Here is a 17,389-nt window from a genome sequence, read left to right as displayed (position 1 = left end):
CGTTAACAAAGAAGAATAATGTTAACAACAGGAGGATGGAGGACGCTGTTTTCGGAGCTGTGGTTTTTGGTGTCTCACGGGTTTCACAATAATGGACAGGGAATGTCGACGTATACCTAAAGTGATTGAAAGAATGGAGAGGACTAACCCCTGTTTCACACTGCAAGCGTGAGCGGTGCGCGAGCAGCGCAACTATATCGTCACTGCAGCAGCAGACTCTTGCAAGTATTCACACTGGAAGCATATAAGCACAGCATCACAGCAGCGGCTGCAAAGCGTGTTCGGCAGAAAATATAACCATTTCAAACAATGGGTATAATTCTCTCAACATTTGTTTTTTATAACAATACACCATACTTTCACCCAAAACGATTAATGAAAAAGTTTAAATGGGTAAATACATATTTGTTATACTTAATTTTCTTTTCTGGCATAATTGTTAAAACAGTAGACATTGTCGTTGTTGTTAAAACTCTTGACATGCTTATTCTGTGCATTTTGAACAAGTTTTGTGTAAAATCATACTTATTTTTCCATCAGAAGTGTGCTTTCACTTTAATTGAGCATGAGCAGCACAGCAAAAATAGGCCGGACACCAAAACCCCGCTGCACTGCTGTTCACGCGACGCTCCTGCTTGACGCTCATGCGCTGCTCCTGGTCCCGGTGTGAATGCACTCATTGATTAACATGGACGCCGAAAAAAATATGCGCTGCTTGCGCGCCGCGGTGTGAAACAGGGGTAAGAATCTCCAAAGACAACTGGCAGTGCTACATTTGATACAATTGGCTGCACTTCAGCGTCCGTCCATCTATCACTGTTCATCATACTTGTGAAATAAGTTGACACAATGTTTACAGTATTTTTACACAGCAGTTTTAATCATGGCGGGTGAGGGCGTTTTCGCATGCGCCTGGCCAATCGATGTCTACTTACATCACGTATAGTTGATAAATAAATTAATCGCGTGATAAAAAAAATTAGCTCAATAATATTTTCGGCAGCAAATTTTTTTTTCTTCAATTTTTATTTAAATAATTTAGCATGTCATGTCATGATGTGGGGTTAGTCTGGAGCGCAGCCTGTGCAGCCCGAGGTAGAAAACACACTCTCCGATGTCTCGCTAGAGTGACCAGCTTTGGGAAGCGCCTTGCATTTGCTTGTGGATGTTTTAGTCTCAAGTGATACAGCATTGTACTTGCACAACTATTGTACTTTAATTTAATACTCGCTTCACTTGGCTTGCTCGGCTAAATATATCTGTAGGCGTGTGGTTGCGTGTGTTAACGCGCCCAGTGCACACACACACACACAAACACACAGGCGTGCACGCGTTGTTTTCTCCTTCTTTCCAGAGTGCTCAGGCAGTTGCGCCCCTGAGGCGTCTGTCGTTGCTAAGCATCCATCAGCTGCGATCTCCTTTACAACAAGGACATTTCAGTAATGGATTTACAACTCCGAAAAAACCCTTGATGTAAAGAAGAGAAGTGTTTGTGTGCACCCCATTTTTCAAAAACAACGGGGAATTTCACCCTGAAGGAAGCTGATTGAGTCGGTTCTTGTCACATGACCTGGTGCGTCATTCTGAACAGCTGAGATGTTTTTAACTAGATGTGGTGGGACGCCCTGGAAAAAACGAGCGCGTCTCATCCATTATGAGCGCGCATACCACATCTGAAATAACAAACTTGAACACAAAAAAGTCGTGATATGTGAACGGCCCCTTCATCGGTCAAATGTTTCATGTTTACTTTCGGTTAACGGTTAAACGGTGAATACGAGCATCCCTAGCTGGCACATAAACATAACATACAAAATTAATTAATTTTAAGCCACACAAAGTCAACATGTTGATATTTCTTGCTCTGAAACTGCCATAAAATAAAATAAAAGATTATTGATCTTTGAAAAGGTGTACCTGCGTTATTATGCCATTTATCATTATATTAGTTGAAACTGGTCTTAGAACGATAATATTATCATTTATCGCGATAATTTCTTGGACAATTTATCGTCCAGCAACATTTGTTATCGTGACAGGCCTAGATAGATCCACAATTGGTTCTGGTTCTATGAAAAGGTTCCCGTGGGCCGAAGAACCTTATGAGCACTAGACTTCAACGTTATAGAAACAGCACAAGAAAAGTTCACTCAAGGCCCTTTGAAGATCATCAAAAGAATAATTTTTGCTATTAATGTTATCAATGCTAACTGAAATCTTTTTAATTTAAAGATAAAAAGAAAATAATTAAATAATTCGCCCAGTTCTAGATGGTCAGATATTGTTCATCTCGTCTAAGTCTTACTTCTGGCTTCTGGAAAAGTGTCTGAATAACACACACAACCTGCCAAAGCTCACTATGACCTTCAGGTCTGGGTTTGGGCTTACTAAAGAGGCACTGTAAAAGCATGACAGGCGCACTGAGATTGTTTGTATGTGCCATTAAGGCTTTTGTTTTACAGCATATAAAAGTGCAGTCATCTACACGAAGCGTTCCACTTCTTTAGTTGGTCCAAACAAAAACCTTCAAATAATAATAATAAAGTGAATAATAATAAAAAAAGAACTGGTCACTCCAAACCATAAGCGTCATCAAGTTCAAAAAGGCTGCATTTATTTAATCAAAAACACATAGAGTGAAATAGTTTTTACAATTTAAAATACCTGTTTTCTAAGTTAATTTATTTCTAAAACGTAACTTATATCTGTGATGCAAAGCCTTCAGAAATCATTCTAACATGCTCTTGTGATGCTCAAGAAACAATTCTGATTATTAGTATAATTATTATTATTATCAGTGGTGAAACCTGCTAAATATTTTTGTGTAAACTGGGATCAATTGTTTCCAGGATGAATAGAAAGTTCCAAAGAATAACATTTATTTGAAAGAAGAATCCTTTGTAACATTATAAACATCTTTAATGTCAGGTTTGATTAATTTAATGCACCCTTGTTGAGAAACACTTTGAATATGTAATTATTGTGACTAAAAACATCTCCTCAAAATGAAAGCACTATTTAATCCAAGCTGCAAAAACGACTTAAACCTTAAATTATCCTTAACAACACAACCAAGATCTCATTAACATATGACCTCTCAAATTTACATATCATCTACTCCGTAATCAGCAAATTCATGCACTTAATTTGCATACTGAAAAGTACAACAGCAAAAATAGCCTGTTTAATTATAAGAGTAAGAGAGCAGGTGGTCAAAAATAGCCACAAAACTAATCGTGAACAAATTTTTTCTCTAAGAAAAGCCTTAAGGACAGTGGGAAAGATTTATACTGCTATAAAAATGAAGATAGTTGTAATAATGTTGTGTGGTGAGATGAGATGCCACAGTGGGTCTGGATCACAGCAGCAGTGTATTAGAGCGCAGGACTCACCGCGTGCCGTCTGCTTTCCAGCTGACTTTATAAACGTTCTGCTCCAACAGACGGATGTTCCTGCGGTCCATCGATACGGGCTGAGCTCCGGGAAACCCCGATCTGAAAAATAAACACATTATGGGACACACTGCTGGCTCGTCTTAATCGATCACGTCTCATCAGTGAAAGTCAATCACGTCTGTGGTTTCTTCAGGCAGACTTCAGCACTTTCCATTAATAGGGTACAGAAATCTTTTCCGTTACTTATTATGCACAGATACCATGTTCTTCAGATGTTCACCTTATCTATTTTCTAAAGCATGTTTTCGAATGGCAGCTCATCCATGCATGCGCTTTTTATTTATTTTTTACCAAAAACACTGGTAACACTACAGTGAAGCACTTAACAGGGGACACTTATTCACTGTTAACTATGACTTTTACCTCAATAAATTCCTAATTTGCTGCTTATTAATAGTTAGTCAGTTGTTAAGTTTATTTAGAATTAAATGGCTAATGTTCTATTAATATGCATGCTAATAAGCAACTAGTTAAATAAAGCGTTTTTGTTTTTGTTTTGTTGTTATTTTGCCTTTATCTGGAGAGGATGGTGTAGAGTAGACAGTAGGTGAAGTGGGGTGGGATCGGGAAAGCTCCTTGAAACGGGATTTGAACTCGGGACGCCCGTAACCCAACAACATTATATGTCTGCGCACTTCCCCCTAGACTATCAGCGCCGAAAACTACTGAATATTTCATCAAAAAAATATCATTCTGTCTTCCGATTACCAAAGGCAAAAAATTCTAATTATTGCCAAATATTGTTACCAAATATTACCAAATTATTATTAAATATTATCTCATGCATGGGAAGTTTTATCAGCATTTTTTTTTTTACACTGTAGTAATATTTTAATTTAATTTAGAGTATGTTTATTTAATGCTTATTGCTAGGAAAACATTACATTTGGTAAAAGGGCAGCAAACATTTCAAGCCATAAATCAAATAAATAAAATATTTATTTGACATAATTCGACATCCTGAGGTTGACGAGCAGCATTACCTGAAGGTTAAGAAATTTATTTCATTGTGCCTTTTTCCGAGAAATAAAAGTATGATGTCTGAGTATTAATTAGTTCCCTGTTTGCATCCCTCACACATTTACGGTCCTCACAATCTGAATAGTTTCCATTACTAAGCACACACACACACACACACACACACAGACTCACCTGTCCCACTCAGAGAACTCCTGACACTTCCTCTGGATCAGGCCGAGCTTGGGCTGTGACGTGACTTGAGTGACTCCTCTGACAGACACTCCCTCCAGAAACACAGCGTGCTGAGACACAAACACACAAACACTCAGAAGAGAGGAAGTTATAACAGACCAGTCACACGGTCAGAGAGGAGTCTCGTTAATGAGCTGAGTTCCTCTCACCAGTTTCAGCCGTTCTTTCTTCTTCTTGCCCTGACTGGAGTGAGAGGAGCTGGGCTCGGAGCCCTGAGCGACAGCATTCCCATCATCGTCCACATCTTCATCCTCCTCCTCTTCATCGAAGCACCACTCGGGCAGAGCAGGGGCGGGCGGCGCGTCCTCCACGTCCCCGTAGCGGCGGAAGAGCTCCTTCAGATAGTCGGCTTTATAGATGCCCGGGGGGCGAGCCTGAGCGAACGCTGCCACAGCGGCCTCGATACTGACACACACAACACACACCAGAGCTCGCTGTAAACATCTGCATCTAATGACTTGATTACAGCCAGTACAATTATAACAAAGAAATTAAAAACAAAAAACAGAATCATCCACTTATAATGAAGCTCAAAGTCTACTGAATAAACGTTATGAAGACAGCTAAACTGCCTGCCAGAGATCAAGTTTATATTCATGGCAAACTGGAGGAATCTGCTTCTCTCTTATAAAATATGACAGAATATGTCCTTATGACAGATGAATTTCTCTAAGCTACAGCAGTATGTCTTCACTAACTTGGGGGGAAACAACCACATGGCATCAAAATAAAAACTAAAGAATAAAGAAAGATTTTCAATGACACAAAACCTATTTATATTAGGGGTGACCCCAAATAATCTTTGAATCAATGCTTTGATTCGAGGACCCTGATTCAACTACCAATCTAACAGTCGAATATTCACGGGGTGTTATTGATTATACCATTCTGACTGTATGGGGGAGCTCAAATGTCTGTTTTTCTCCCAATAAGTTAATATACAGCCTATTATGATGAAGATATAAGAATCTTTTCAATATTTAATGAACAAATATTTTAAAGTATGTGAATAAACCCAACCACCCCTATAGATTTATGTGTCACTTTCCATAATCCGTGACCGACAGAGGAGCATCTTGGTGGCAGGGATTTAAAACTTTACCCAGACTCAAACTGACACAGGCTGAGACTGGATTTTTTCGAACAGGTAGTGTACAAGTGATTTCAAAACATTTCAGCCGATGTATATATATTGTGGATATATTATTTACCTGATATAACATGCATTTGGTTTTGAGTTAAGTGCTTCATTGTAGTATTACTGTGATATCTCTTCAGCGCACAGCGCGAGCAAGTCAAACTACAACACAGAATATTAATAACTATGACTGGGACTGTTATATACATACTTTTATAATGAGAAGACCATTATATTCAAACGTAGGGCTGTGAATCTTTGGGAAGGCAGCGATTTGATTTGATTCGATTCATAGGTTTTCAATTCGATTCAAGAACAATTTTTGCTAATTTAGAACGATTCAATTCACAATTAATTTCAATTCGATTCAATTAAAACATCTGCATTATTTAAGTGCATTCACGGGATTATTTAAATGCTTAGTCAGGGGGCAAATTACAGCAGCCTTTATGATTAGAGAACCATAGGTTAAAAAAAATATTTTTTTTTTTAACAACGAATTCTCTTCTTTTTTTTATTACTTTTAATTAGCTATAAGAAATCAAATACACTACTGGACAATAATCAATCATTTGTAATCAATAATTTTTTTCCTAATGGCAATTTTATGATTGTTTTATATACTAGGCAACATTTAATTAGAAATTATTTACATTTTCTGCACAGAATGAGGTGGAAAATATACTTTATACACTGTAATTGATGATATGTCAATTAGCACTTTATCATTCATAAATTGTATTTATTGTGGTTTTTTTAACGTTTCATCAGTTCATTCTGCTTTTATTCAGTTTAGCTGCCTGTCTATGAGAGCGAGATCACTTCTCTTTCAGTCTGAAAACTTCTTAATCTCGTATTCACAAAATAAAATGCTACAGAAGGTATTTAACTTTTCCTCTCCATCGGCGAATGATGATTCTGAAAGAAAACTCACCGTCGTCTGTTTGCTAATAAAACTAACGCTACTTTCATGCATGACAGTCACAGGTGATAAACGGTGAAGCGCGTGAAGGACAGATTAGAGGCACGATTCACGAACACTCTTCAAGGTCCACATTAATTTGTGCGGGTAGTAATTTAATGTGTATACATTTTGAAAGCACTGATACGCAATAGAAATCGCGATTCATTAGATTCTTAGCGTTTTGAATCGACTACTGTCCGAAGTCGGCGATTCACGATTCAAAAATCTTGTTTCAAGATCGATTCATATGAATCGTCAGGGTTTGTAATCAATGCATCGAGAAAACGAGTGAACTGTTACACCCCTAAAACACTATGAATTTTTAGGGTTTAGCTGCCATGTTTCTGCACATTGTTTCGTGAAGAACACGTCCACAAAAGGAGTTCGCATTCAGAGCCCCGCAGATATGTTCATGTGCATTCAGGCCCTTTTTGCGAATAGCCTTTAAGTCTTAATATTAACATTATGTTGCATAAATAACGAAGCGTATTCTATATGAAATTATGAGTTGAATCCCACCGATTCAAAACTTGCTATCAAATGCTCACTCTACTGGTCATCTTCGACACGTGCAGCTCAAAACAGAAATGCAAAACATTAACTGCTAACGTTTTAGACTAATGTTATAATGAGAGCACTATTGTAAAAAATAATAAAAAATAAAATTGTTAATTGTTATGGTTTCGTCGACATTGTGTTAGCTATCTGTTCATTAAAACATAAAACATTATTTACCCCGTTTATCTCTGCAAGTTGTTTGTTACACATTTTCCCTGTGTGTTAACATCAGTAATTATGTTAGTCGAATGTCTGACTTGACTCTTGTTAATGTGTTTTGCCGCTCCCCCAAACATATGATTCGACTATAAGTCGAATATCGCCATGATTCGACTATGAAAATCCTTAGTCGGAGACACCCCTAATATATATATATCATTACTCCAGTCTTCAGAGTCATTTTCTGCTCAAGAAACATTTCTGATCATCATTAATGTTAAAAACAGCTGTGCTGGTCAATATTTTTGTAGAAAACATTTGCAATTTTTTTTTTTCAAGATTCTTTGATAAATAGAAGGTTAAAAAGAACAGAATGTTTCTAATTTCTAATATTTATTTATTTTTGTAAAATATATAAACAATTTCTTTTGATCTATTTTATGCATCCTGCTTCATAAAAGTATTCATTTGTTTAAAAGAAAAGAAAGTAGAGAAAACAAAGCCTTACTGAATAGTAAAAAAATAAATTAAACCCTAATTCTGGCTAATTCTAATTATGTGTTTGACTAGAAACAATACGAATCACTAAAATAAAAAGAATGCTACATCAAATGCTTTGTTTTGTTATTTTTATGCCAATTATGTTTTTAAATAATCAACCATATTAAATAACAATGTAGTTAAATATATATATATTTAAAGTCTTCATTTAAATATTTAACTGAAAACAATGGCATATTTCCTTCAAGTACTTGCATCGTTATTTGACGGGCAGATTGCTTCCTTGTACATGAATATTAAGCAATTAGTTTCCCAGAGCATCTAGTCCGGTCACAAGAAATCAATATTCATGTGCCAAACCCTGGCTGTCAGCTAATCAGGCAGGCCTACAGAGCAAACCCAATTAATATTCATGAGCCAAGCCTTCGCTGTGGCAGTGGTTGTGAACTCACACCCAGTCTGTGCTACGGATGGAAGAGAAAGAATCCCATTCCGTCTTTTTTCAGTTGTGATACTAGCCTTAAACGGTTTGTTTGAATGTGGATTTCGATCAGTTGAATGTGTTGAACAGTATTGGCCAGCACTGCAGGATATTCTCCACGTCCCTCTGACTGTACGATCACCAACACTGACCGAAGGTGACAGACGTAAAGCCTTCACTTCCAAGCATGTTTTTTTAATGCGCTCTCATTGAAATTTCAGCAGATGGCTCGAAGGAAGACCTACTAGTGGTCCAAGTCTTTCCATTTATAGATTACAACGTGAAGTCTGCTGGAGACTCAGAGACTTAGAAATGACTTTTAACTTCTTCCAAAGTGAAAGACGTCAGCAGCCTTTTTCTCATCTCTTCTGGAAAAAGAAGACCATTTTTTGCTGTAAGAGTGACTCTGACTGTCATATTTCTTTTTTCATTTATGGCCAAAGACAGAGAACACTGGATCACCAGAACAACAACACAATGTGTGATGTTTTAACACTTCAAGAGTCATTAGTTAACGCTGGCTGAGTGTTAGTAATGTCAACTCTTTCAAAAGAAACATCCTCTGGGCGAGTGTTCATTTGAACTCTGAGAGAAGCTTCCAGCAAACATTTCTTAAAGAGGTCATGAACTGCCTCCTTTTTTATTTTGCACTGTTCTCTGAAGTCCACTTCTAATGTTATCAAGATTTTAACATCAAAACATCATAATTTAGTAATAAACTATTTCTTCTGCCGTATCAAGCAACGAAAGACTCACTGCTCTTCTTGGGACTTCGCTAACTTTAATAAGAAACAAAGCAAGTTTAATTCTTACGGTGAAGACTATGTTGTTTTATTTTACTACTATTGATAATAGATTAATTATTTTCCAATTTTGAGGAATTTTATCACTAATGTGTGTCCCATGTGTCTTCAGTCTCTGAGGTGTATTTGTAGCAGTAGACAACTACATCGTATGGGTCAAAATTATTGCTTTTTTGTTTATGCCAAACATTATAAGGACATTAAGTAAAGATCATGTTCCATGAAGATATTTAGTAAACTTCCTACCATAAATATATCACAACATTTCTGATTAGTAATATGCACTGCTAAGAACTTCATTTGGAAGACATTAAAAGACTATTTCCTCAATATAAATTTATTTTTTGCACCCTCAGATTCCAGATTTTCAAACAGTTGTATCTCAGCCAAATATTGCTCTCCTATCAAACCTTCCATCAATGGAAAGATTATTTATTCAGATTTCATATTATGTATAAACTTCCTTTTATTTTTTATAAAAAATCGTCACAAATATAAATTTATGTTTGCCAGATTCCTCACAGTGCTCGTCTGTGTGTGTTTTCTCATTGGCTGAGTGCTTGTGTGTGTGTGTGTTCTGATTGGCTGAGCGCTCGTGTGTGTGTGTTCTGATTGGCTGAGCGCTTGTGTGTGTGTGTGTTCTGATTGGCTGAGCGCTCGTGTGTGTGTGTTCTGATTGGCTGAGCGCTCGTGTGTGTGTGTTCTGATTGGCTGAGCGCTCGTGTGTGTGTTCTGATTGGCTGAGCGCTCGTGTGTGTGTTCTGATTGGCTGAGCGCTCGTGTGTGTGTTCTGATTGGCTGAGCGCTCGTGTGTGTGTTCTGATTGGCTGAGCGCTCGTGTGTGTGTTCTGATTGGCTGAGCGCTCGTGTGTGTGTTCTGATTGGCTGAGCGCTCGTGTGTGTGTGTTCTGATTGGCTGAGCGCTCGTGTGTGTGTGTGCTGATTGGCTGAGCGCTCGTGTGTGTGTTCTGATTGGCTGAGCGCTCGTGTGTGTGTGTGTGTTCTGATTGGCTGAGCGCTCGTGTGTGTGTTCTGATTGGCTGAGCGCTCGTGTGTGTGTGTTCTGATTGGCTGAGCGCTCGTGTGTGTGTTCTGATTGGCTGAGCGCTCGTGTGTGTGCTCTGATTGGCTGAGCGCTCGTGTGTGTGTGTTCAGATTGGCTGAGCGCTCGTGTGTGTGTGTTCTGATTGGCTGAGTGCTCGTGTGTGTGTGTTCTGATTGTCTGAGCGCTCGTGTGTGTGTGTGCTGATTGGCTGAGAGCTCGTGTGTGTGTGTGTTCTGATTGGCTGAGTGCTCATCTGTGTGTGTTCTGATTGGCTGAGTGCTCATCTGTATATGTTCTGATTGGCTGAGTGCTCTCTGTGTGTGTTCTGATTGGCTGAGCGCTCGTGTGTGTGTTCTGATTGGCTGAGCGCTCGTGTGTGTGTGTGCTGATTGGCTGAGTGCTTGTGTGTGTGTTCTGATTGGCTGAGTGCTCGTGTGTGTGTGTGTGTGTGTGTGTGTGTGTGCAGATTGGCTGAGTGCTTGTGTGTGTGTGTTCTGATTGGCTGAGCGCTTGTGTGTGTGTGTGTTCTGATTGGCTGAGTGCTCTCTGTGTGTGTTCTGATTGGCTGAGCGCTCGTGTGTGTGTTCTGATTGGCTGAGCGCTCGTGTGTGTGTGTGCTGATTGGCTGAGTGCTTGTGTGTGTGTTCTGATTGGCTGAGTGCTCGTGTGTGTGTGTGTGTGTGTGTGTGTGTGTGTGCAGATTGGCTGAGTGCTTGTGTGTGTGTGTTCTGATTGGGTGAGCGCTCGTGTGTGTGTGTGTTCTGATTGGGTGAGCGCTCGTGTGTGTGTGTGTTCTGATTGGCTGAGCGCTCGTGTGTGTGTTCTGATTGGCTGAGCGCTCGTGTGTGTGTTCTGATTGGCTGAGCGCTCGTGTGTGTGTTCTGATTGGCTGAGCGCTCGTGTGTGTGTGTGCTGATTGGCTGAGCGCTCGTGTGTGTGTTCTGATTGGCTGAGCGCTCGTGTGTGTGTGTGCTGATTGGCTGAGTGCTCATCTGTGTGTGTTCTGATTGGCTGAGCGCTCGTGTGTGTGTGTGCAGATTGGCTGAGTGCTCGTGTGTGTTCTGATTGGCTGAGTGCTCGTGTGTGTGTGTGTGTGTGTGTGCAGATTGGCTGAGTGCTCGTGTGTGTGTGTGCTGATTGAGTGAGTGCTCGTGTGTGTAATCTAACCTCCAGTCCATTTTCTCCACCAGGTAGGCACATATTAAAAAGCCTGTGCGGTTGAAGCCATGCGTGCAGTGAACGCCTGCGGGAGACAGAACACAACAGTATCACACATTACTCACACAATCAGTGTGGACACACGAACCAAGTCTATCTCATCATTTCTGGTTATTTATGCGGTCTGTGACCCCTGATGACAGAAGCAAGCCCTTCATCTGTGGACTCACTGATACATGTATTAAATACACAGCGCTGAGTGCTGAACTCTGGTCAAGCCAGCCGCAGCTTGCACATAGCTGTGTGAACTTATTAAGATAATTACAGTCATCAGCAGGAAGTGCGGAGGGATGTGCTTCTCAAGTGTTTCTTTCACAGAGCTGGCCTTTTGTTTCCAGTTTGCCGCTTTTGCAACAGGGTAATAATCACAGAGTGAAGAAAAACAGTGAGACGCAAAGGCCAAAGTCGTCCATATAGAGCCGCAATATACTGCAACTGATGATAAACACGATAAAAAATCTAAATTAAAACATGCAGTTGTGTGTATTTTTGTGAGCCTCCTACAGTTAATGAGTTCATTCAGTTGAGTGGATTTATATTTTGTAAATATATGTGTCATTGGATCAACCGAACACATCGAGTGGTCGACCGATACTGATTTCCAACATGTTATTGAAACTAAAAACTTGAGCACGATGAGTTCCTGACATTAACCCCGTCTACACCAGTGTCACAGCAGAGCACACAAAGCCCATTGGGATCAATGATGCAGTCTGCCTTGGATGTGAACCCGTGCTATTTCTGACACACAGGCCAACGATCAGATGTTCTTGCATCAGTCCTGATCCTGTCCTTCTCATCCTAACAGACTATCAGGAGAAGTGTTGATGACAGCTGACGGAGCAGATAAACACAGACAGATCTGAACATCTCTGTCCTGATCACGGCTCATACTCTTCTACAGGCAGTGCTATCTAGTATCACTGAGATGCTGTTATACACTGATGGGTGCCAGGCTTTCCGATGCAATTCATTACTGGAATTTAATTATTAAGGGATACTCTGATACTTCTGATGTAATTAAATTAAATACTGATTGATACAATTCGGCAACAATCTACAATGTATATAATTTTTTTTAATTCTCTCTCTCTCTCTCTCTCTATATATATATATATATATTTTTTTTTTTTTTTTTTCATGTAACATTTTTTATGTCTGTACTTTTAGCTTTATTTAGCTAAATGTTACAATATTTTAGTCAGTAACAAATTTGGATGGGTTGTACTGTTCTGTGTTTGTGCGTGTGTGTGTTTGTGTGTGCGTGCGTGCTTGTGTGTGTGTGTGTGTGTGTGCGTGTGTGTGCGTGTGTGTGTGCGCGTGTGTGTGTGCGTGTGTGCGTGCGCGTGTGGTCTTTGTCAGGAGAGATTCTTTATGAAAAAGCATCCATCATTGTAATGCGTGTGTTCAGTCATCAGTCTGCGAGCTGCGTTCAGCCCACTGTCAGCCCAAACTATTACAGACAAAAACACAAAGCTTGTTCAAAACATATGCAAATGAGTTCTGCAGAGCTTCCTGCTTCCTGCACTGCAGCGTGAAAGACTCGACGCTGGAGGATCTGATCCCTTGGGATTCACCTGGAGTTCTGCACACAGCGATCAACACATCTCACATCCTAGCCTAACTGAACACATCATGGATTAAAAACAATACACATCAGGAAATGTATGAGGCAAAAGTAAAATCAAGTGAATTTGAGGGACGTGACAGGACAGAAACCAGCAGAAGAAAGTCACGCTCCTGTCCTCGACACGGACTCGGCCTGAACTCAAGAGAGCAATTCTGTCCAAACAATATTACAGAAGAAAGGGTCTGTAATAAGAGTCCTCCTGAACGCTGTTAATATCTGAGCTGCAATTACAGCAAACGACTGGTGGAGGTTATTACTGTCAAAAGAACCAGCAATAATTGATTAAATCTTTTTCATCTTGTTTTATTTTTATGCATTTCTTAATGCACACTCAAGGATGCATTAAATCAAAGAAAGAAAGAAAGAAAGAAAGAAAGAATATCAGAATATAAAAACACACACATTCAGAGCATATTCTGAAGACATTTACATGTATACACATCTTTACAGTAACTGTTCTGAACAGTGTGCTTAATAAAGATGTAAAAACTGTATTTGAGCAGACTGTCTGAATGTTTCTAGTCGTGACTCAAGACACACAACATTTTATCACCAATTTATGCAGAATTCCCTCCTCCAACTCTGTTTATCTGCTGGTGGACATTACCCAACAGCCAACACAGTCTAGGAAAGGTTAGATGAAGGAGAGGTAGTGCGAGTTATTACATTTAGAAGAACAATTACAGAGACAAACACTTAGCAATGTCCGAGTCTCTAGACAGTGACTGAACAGAGACCTGAACGCTCCTCTGATGTCTGAGCCTCGACGGACCACTTTCAACCGTTATTCATACACGGGACGATCTACTTCAGCACCTCTGAGGGGGTTTACATGCACTGTCATGATGTGGCATGAGAAAACTACCAAACACAACACAACTGCACTGAAAGAGCTGAGGGAACGGCACTGGGGATTATGGGTAGTGATCTTCCATTAGATGGCAGCATGGGAACGGCATAAGACCAGAATAATCACCACAGACCCTGCACCATAATAAAGAGTCAAGAACAGGGAGCTGTGGTTGATGCTGTTGGCCTGACCATAAAACCAGAGGTAAATACAAACGGCAATACATCAATGGAGAACAAACAAGACACTACAATAATGGCCCTATGGTACACCCAGTGCACCCGACTCATTTTCCCATCCTGCACTGTGTTGTTTAAATAGCTAATGCATTTCGACCCATGTGTTTGTGCACTGACGCATTGCTTTTTTCAGAAACTGATAATAGACAGCACCACAGACCAACTCAAACCTGGTGTAGAGCCTGGAACAATGGTTTTTCTTTGTTATTTAAAGAGCGCGTTAATAAAGTGCACATATAGGCAATGGCGAACCCAACTGGCTTTTAAACGGGATGGGAGATAAGAATCCGACTGGTTTATTGCACATTACAAAAAAAAACACCCATTACTCATAAAGAGAATAGGCACAACCCGCTCAGACCATGCATCAGGTGCGCTAACTGTTTTCCCGTTATTAAACTAGCACACGTCCTGACTGCACCTGCACCGTGTAGCATGCGCTTAGCTGCGACAAACACGGTCAGATGTCGCGCAGCTTCTCAGTGAACACCGGCTCTGCTCATGTCAAATCACACACGTGTACAGATTTACCGCAGATCACAGACGAGATGTGCGGTAAATATCAGCCCACACTTATCGTGCACGTACTAGAAAATCACATATAATGCATTGCTAAATCATTACATGTTAAAGTAACTCATGGTGAACTCAATAACAGGATTTGACTTTAGATCTTTTTCTGTAAAAAGTTACGTATTTAAACTGAGAAATATGGGACGATGTTCATCATGTATTTGATTTTTGGCTGTTATGCGACTCACTCAGCTGATTAGTGAATACTTTCTCACGCCATTGGAGCATTAATAACTATTCTTTATAGAGAGACATCATGAGTGTTTCATGATTGTGTTTAAAAGCTGTCCATGTCCTTCATGTGGATTAATGCTCAAGAGTGTCCAAGAGAGGAAAAAGGCTATCTGAACCAAATCTCATATTAGTCAACTATTTCTGTCAGATATGTTGTTTCTCTGACAGAAAGCCAAGCAGCAGTTGTTCATGGGAATAGTTTAGTGTTGTAAACCGTTTTTATGGTTTACTGAAGCATACGCTACTCTTCTGTACGTTGAACTTCACAAGTCATGTGACGATCTGAAACACCTACACCGACTGAGAAACCACACTAAACATAAAACCATTCAGCTTCCTACGAATAACCCCCTGGTGTTCAATCAACACAGATGTACAAGTACTGTGGATGATCCTGGTGACACTAATTCAGCAGAAATCATCTCCACACACATTAAACTAGGACACAACTAATGCCTGATGGACAACAGGAAACAAAAGTACCAGGATGCACCACAACAAGCCGGATTTGAAACAATAGAGAGCGAATCATGTGTTAGACACAGATTTACATTTCTTGCTCACGCCATCAATCTCTTAATTCATTTGTGTTTTTTCTGTGTTTTGATGACTTCACTATTCTTAAACAGATGTGTGGAGTATTCCTGACATTAAAGCACCAAAACTAAAACCTGAGGAAGAAAACACTATGTATTCTCAGGCTTTTACGACAGACGCAGAAGAGACTCCCTGGCATCAGCACATGATGCTCTGTCCTTGATAGAAAACTGTTTTTATTGTAATTAATTGCTGTGCTCGAAACATCATTACTGCAGTCTTCAGCTTCAGATGATCCTTCAGAAATCATGATTTCATATCATTATTAGTGTAAACAATACTACATTTAGATTTAACAACATTTAAAAACAACAAAGAACACCATTCACTTGAAACAGAGATGTTAAGTAACATTATAAAACTCACTTTTGATCAATGTAATGCATCCTTGCTAATTATTAACGGATAAAAATGTACTGACCCTAAGGTTTTGAAGGGTAGTGTGTGTGTGTGTGTGTGTGTGTGTGTGTGTGTGTATATATACACACACACATCCATATTCATCTATATTAAGACAAACAACTCCCTCTAAGATTTTAGCAATAAAAACTTGATCTACTGTAGCTTTAACTAAGATCTATTGTGTGACAGTGGAAATCAACAGTGATTCAGTGTGCTTGCAGACTGTCACACCACACACAGCTAATTTAGTTGATTTAATTGAGCTAATTTAATGTGATTTGGTCAATGCTCCGGGGACCAGTAACAGAGATCTGGGGCTCTCTCCCTGTGACCCTGTGCTGTCAATCACACTGTTGCCGTGGTGATAAGGATGACATCACAGAGTCCAGCTCTCCAGCAGCAGTGTATTAGACACGACTCAAGAGCGCCTCCAGCAGGACACCCTCACCCTCGCTGACCAGAGTGTCTTTAGTGCCAGGTCAGCATCTTAGGCTACTTTCATGGCAAAAACTATTCAAATAAGGGCTAGTAAGATATTAGAAAGAAACAGTCAGGACGCATTAAATCAATCAACAGTGACAGCAAAGAGTTTTATAATGTTGATTTTAAATAAATGCTGTTCTTTTGAATTTTCCACTCATCAAAGAATTCAGAAAAATAAAATGATCGCCGTTTCAAACAAAAAAAAATTAAGCAATGCAACAGTTTTTAACATCAGAATTATTTCTTTAGCGGCAAATCCGAGTCATTTCTGACGGTTTGTGTGACTGGAGTCATGATGCTATAAATTCAGCTGCGCATCACAGGAATAAATCACTAAATATACAGCTATTCTTAATGATGATGATATTTCACAATACAGTGAGAGTGTATTTCTGACCGACTGAACAGGATGTGTATTTCACTGCTGTGATCCAAATAATTTCATTTATGTGACAAAGTTTGTGTTTTCCACTTGTTACTGACACAGTCACGTTGATCTGAGTTAAATATGAATGTCTTTATATTCATATTAAATATCACACTGCATGAAACATCATTTAAACTTTAATTCAGCCCTTAATAAAACTTTATTCATTTTAGTTAGTAAGAACATACTTCTGAAAAAAAGTATTGAAAAAGAAACATTGCTGATTTTAATTTAATTTAAAATAACTAAAAACCATTTATATTTTCTTTGCAATAAGAAAATTACTTTTTTTTGTGCAGTCAAAAACACTGTTTACATAATATGTGTGTGTGCTGTGTGTATTTATGATGTTAATATATACATGCAAATATTTTCTAAATAAATGCTGTATGTGCGTGTATTTATACAAACATAATAAAT

The 17,389-nt window shown here is 39.2% G+C and overlaps 1 protein-coding gene across 1 annotated transcript in view; it reads right to left on the bottom strand.

The window, feature by feature from the left end:
• Positions 1 to 17,389, bottom strand: part of LOC127984360 (mRNA-capping enzyme) — a 106,434-nt gene that overhangs the window by 85,843 nt on the left and 3,202 nt on the right. Inside the window, exons 5-8 of the mRNA XM_052587005.1 lie at positions 11,484 to 11,559; positions 4,817 to 5,072; positions 4,608 to 4,717; positions 3,393 to 3,494 (exon numbers count right to left, since the gene is read on the bottom strand). Of these exons, the coding sequence (XP_052442965.1) occupies positions 3,393 to 3,494; positions 4,608 to 4,717; positions 4,817 to 5,072; positions 11,484 to 11,559 (544 nt within the window). The remainder of the gene's footprint in view (positions 1 to 3,392; positions 3,495 to 4,607; positions 4,718 to 4,816; positions 5,073 to 11,483; positions 11,560 to 17,389) is intronic.

This window comes from Carassius gibelio, chromosome B20, assembly GCF_023724105.1.
Source record: "Carassius gibelio isolate Cgi1373 ecotype wild population from Czech Republic chromosome B20, carGib1.2-hapl.c, whole genome shotgun sequence".
NCBI classification, from domain to species: domain Eukaryota; kingdom Metazoa; phylum Chordata; class Actinopteri; order Cypriniformes; family Cyprinidae; genus Carassius; species Carassius gibelio.
Note: the sequence above shows the minus strand (reverse complement) of the source record. Positions and strands in the feature narration are given on the sequence as shown.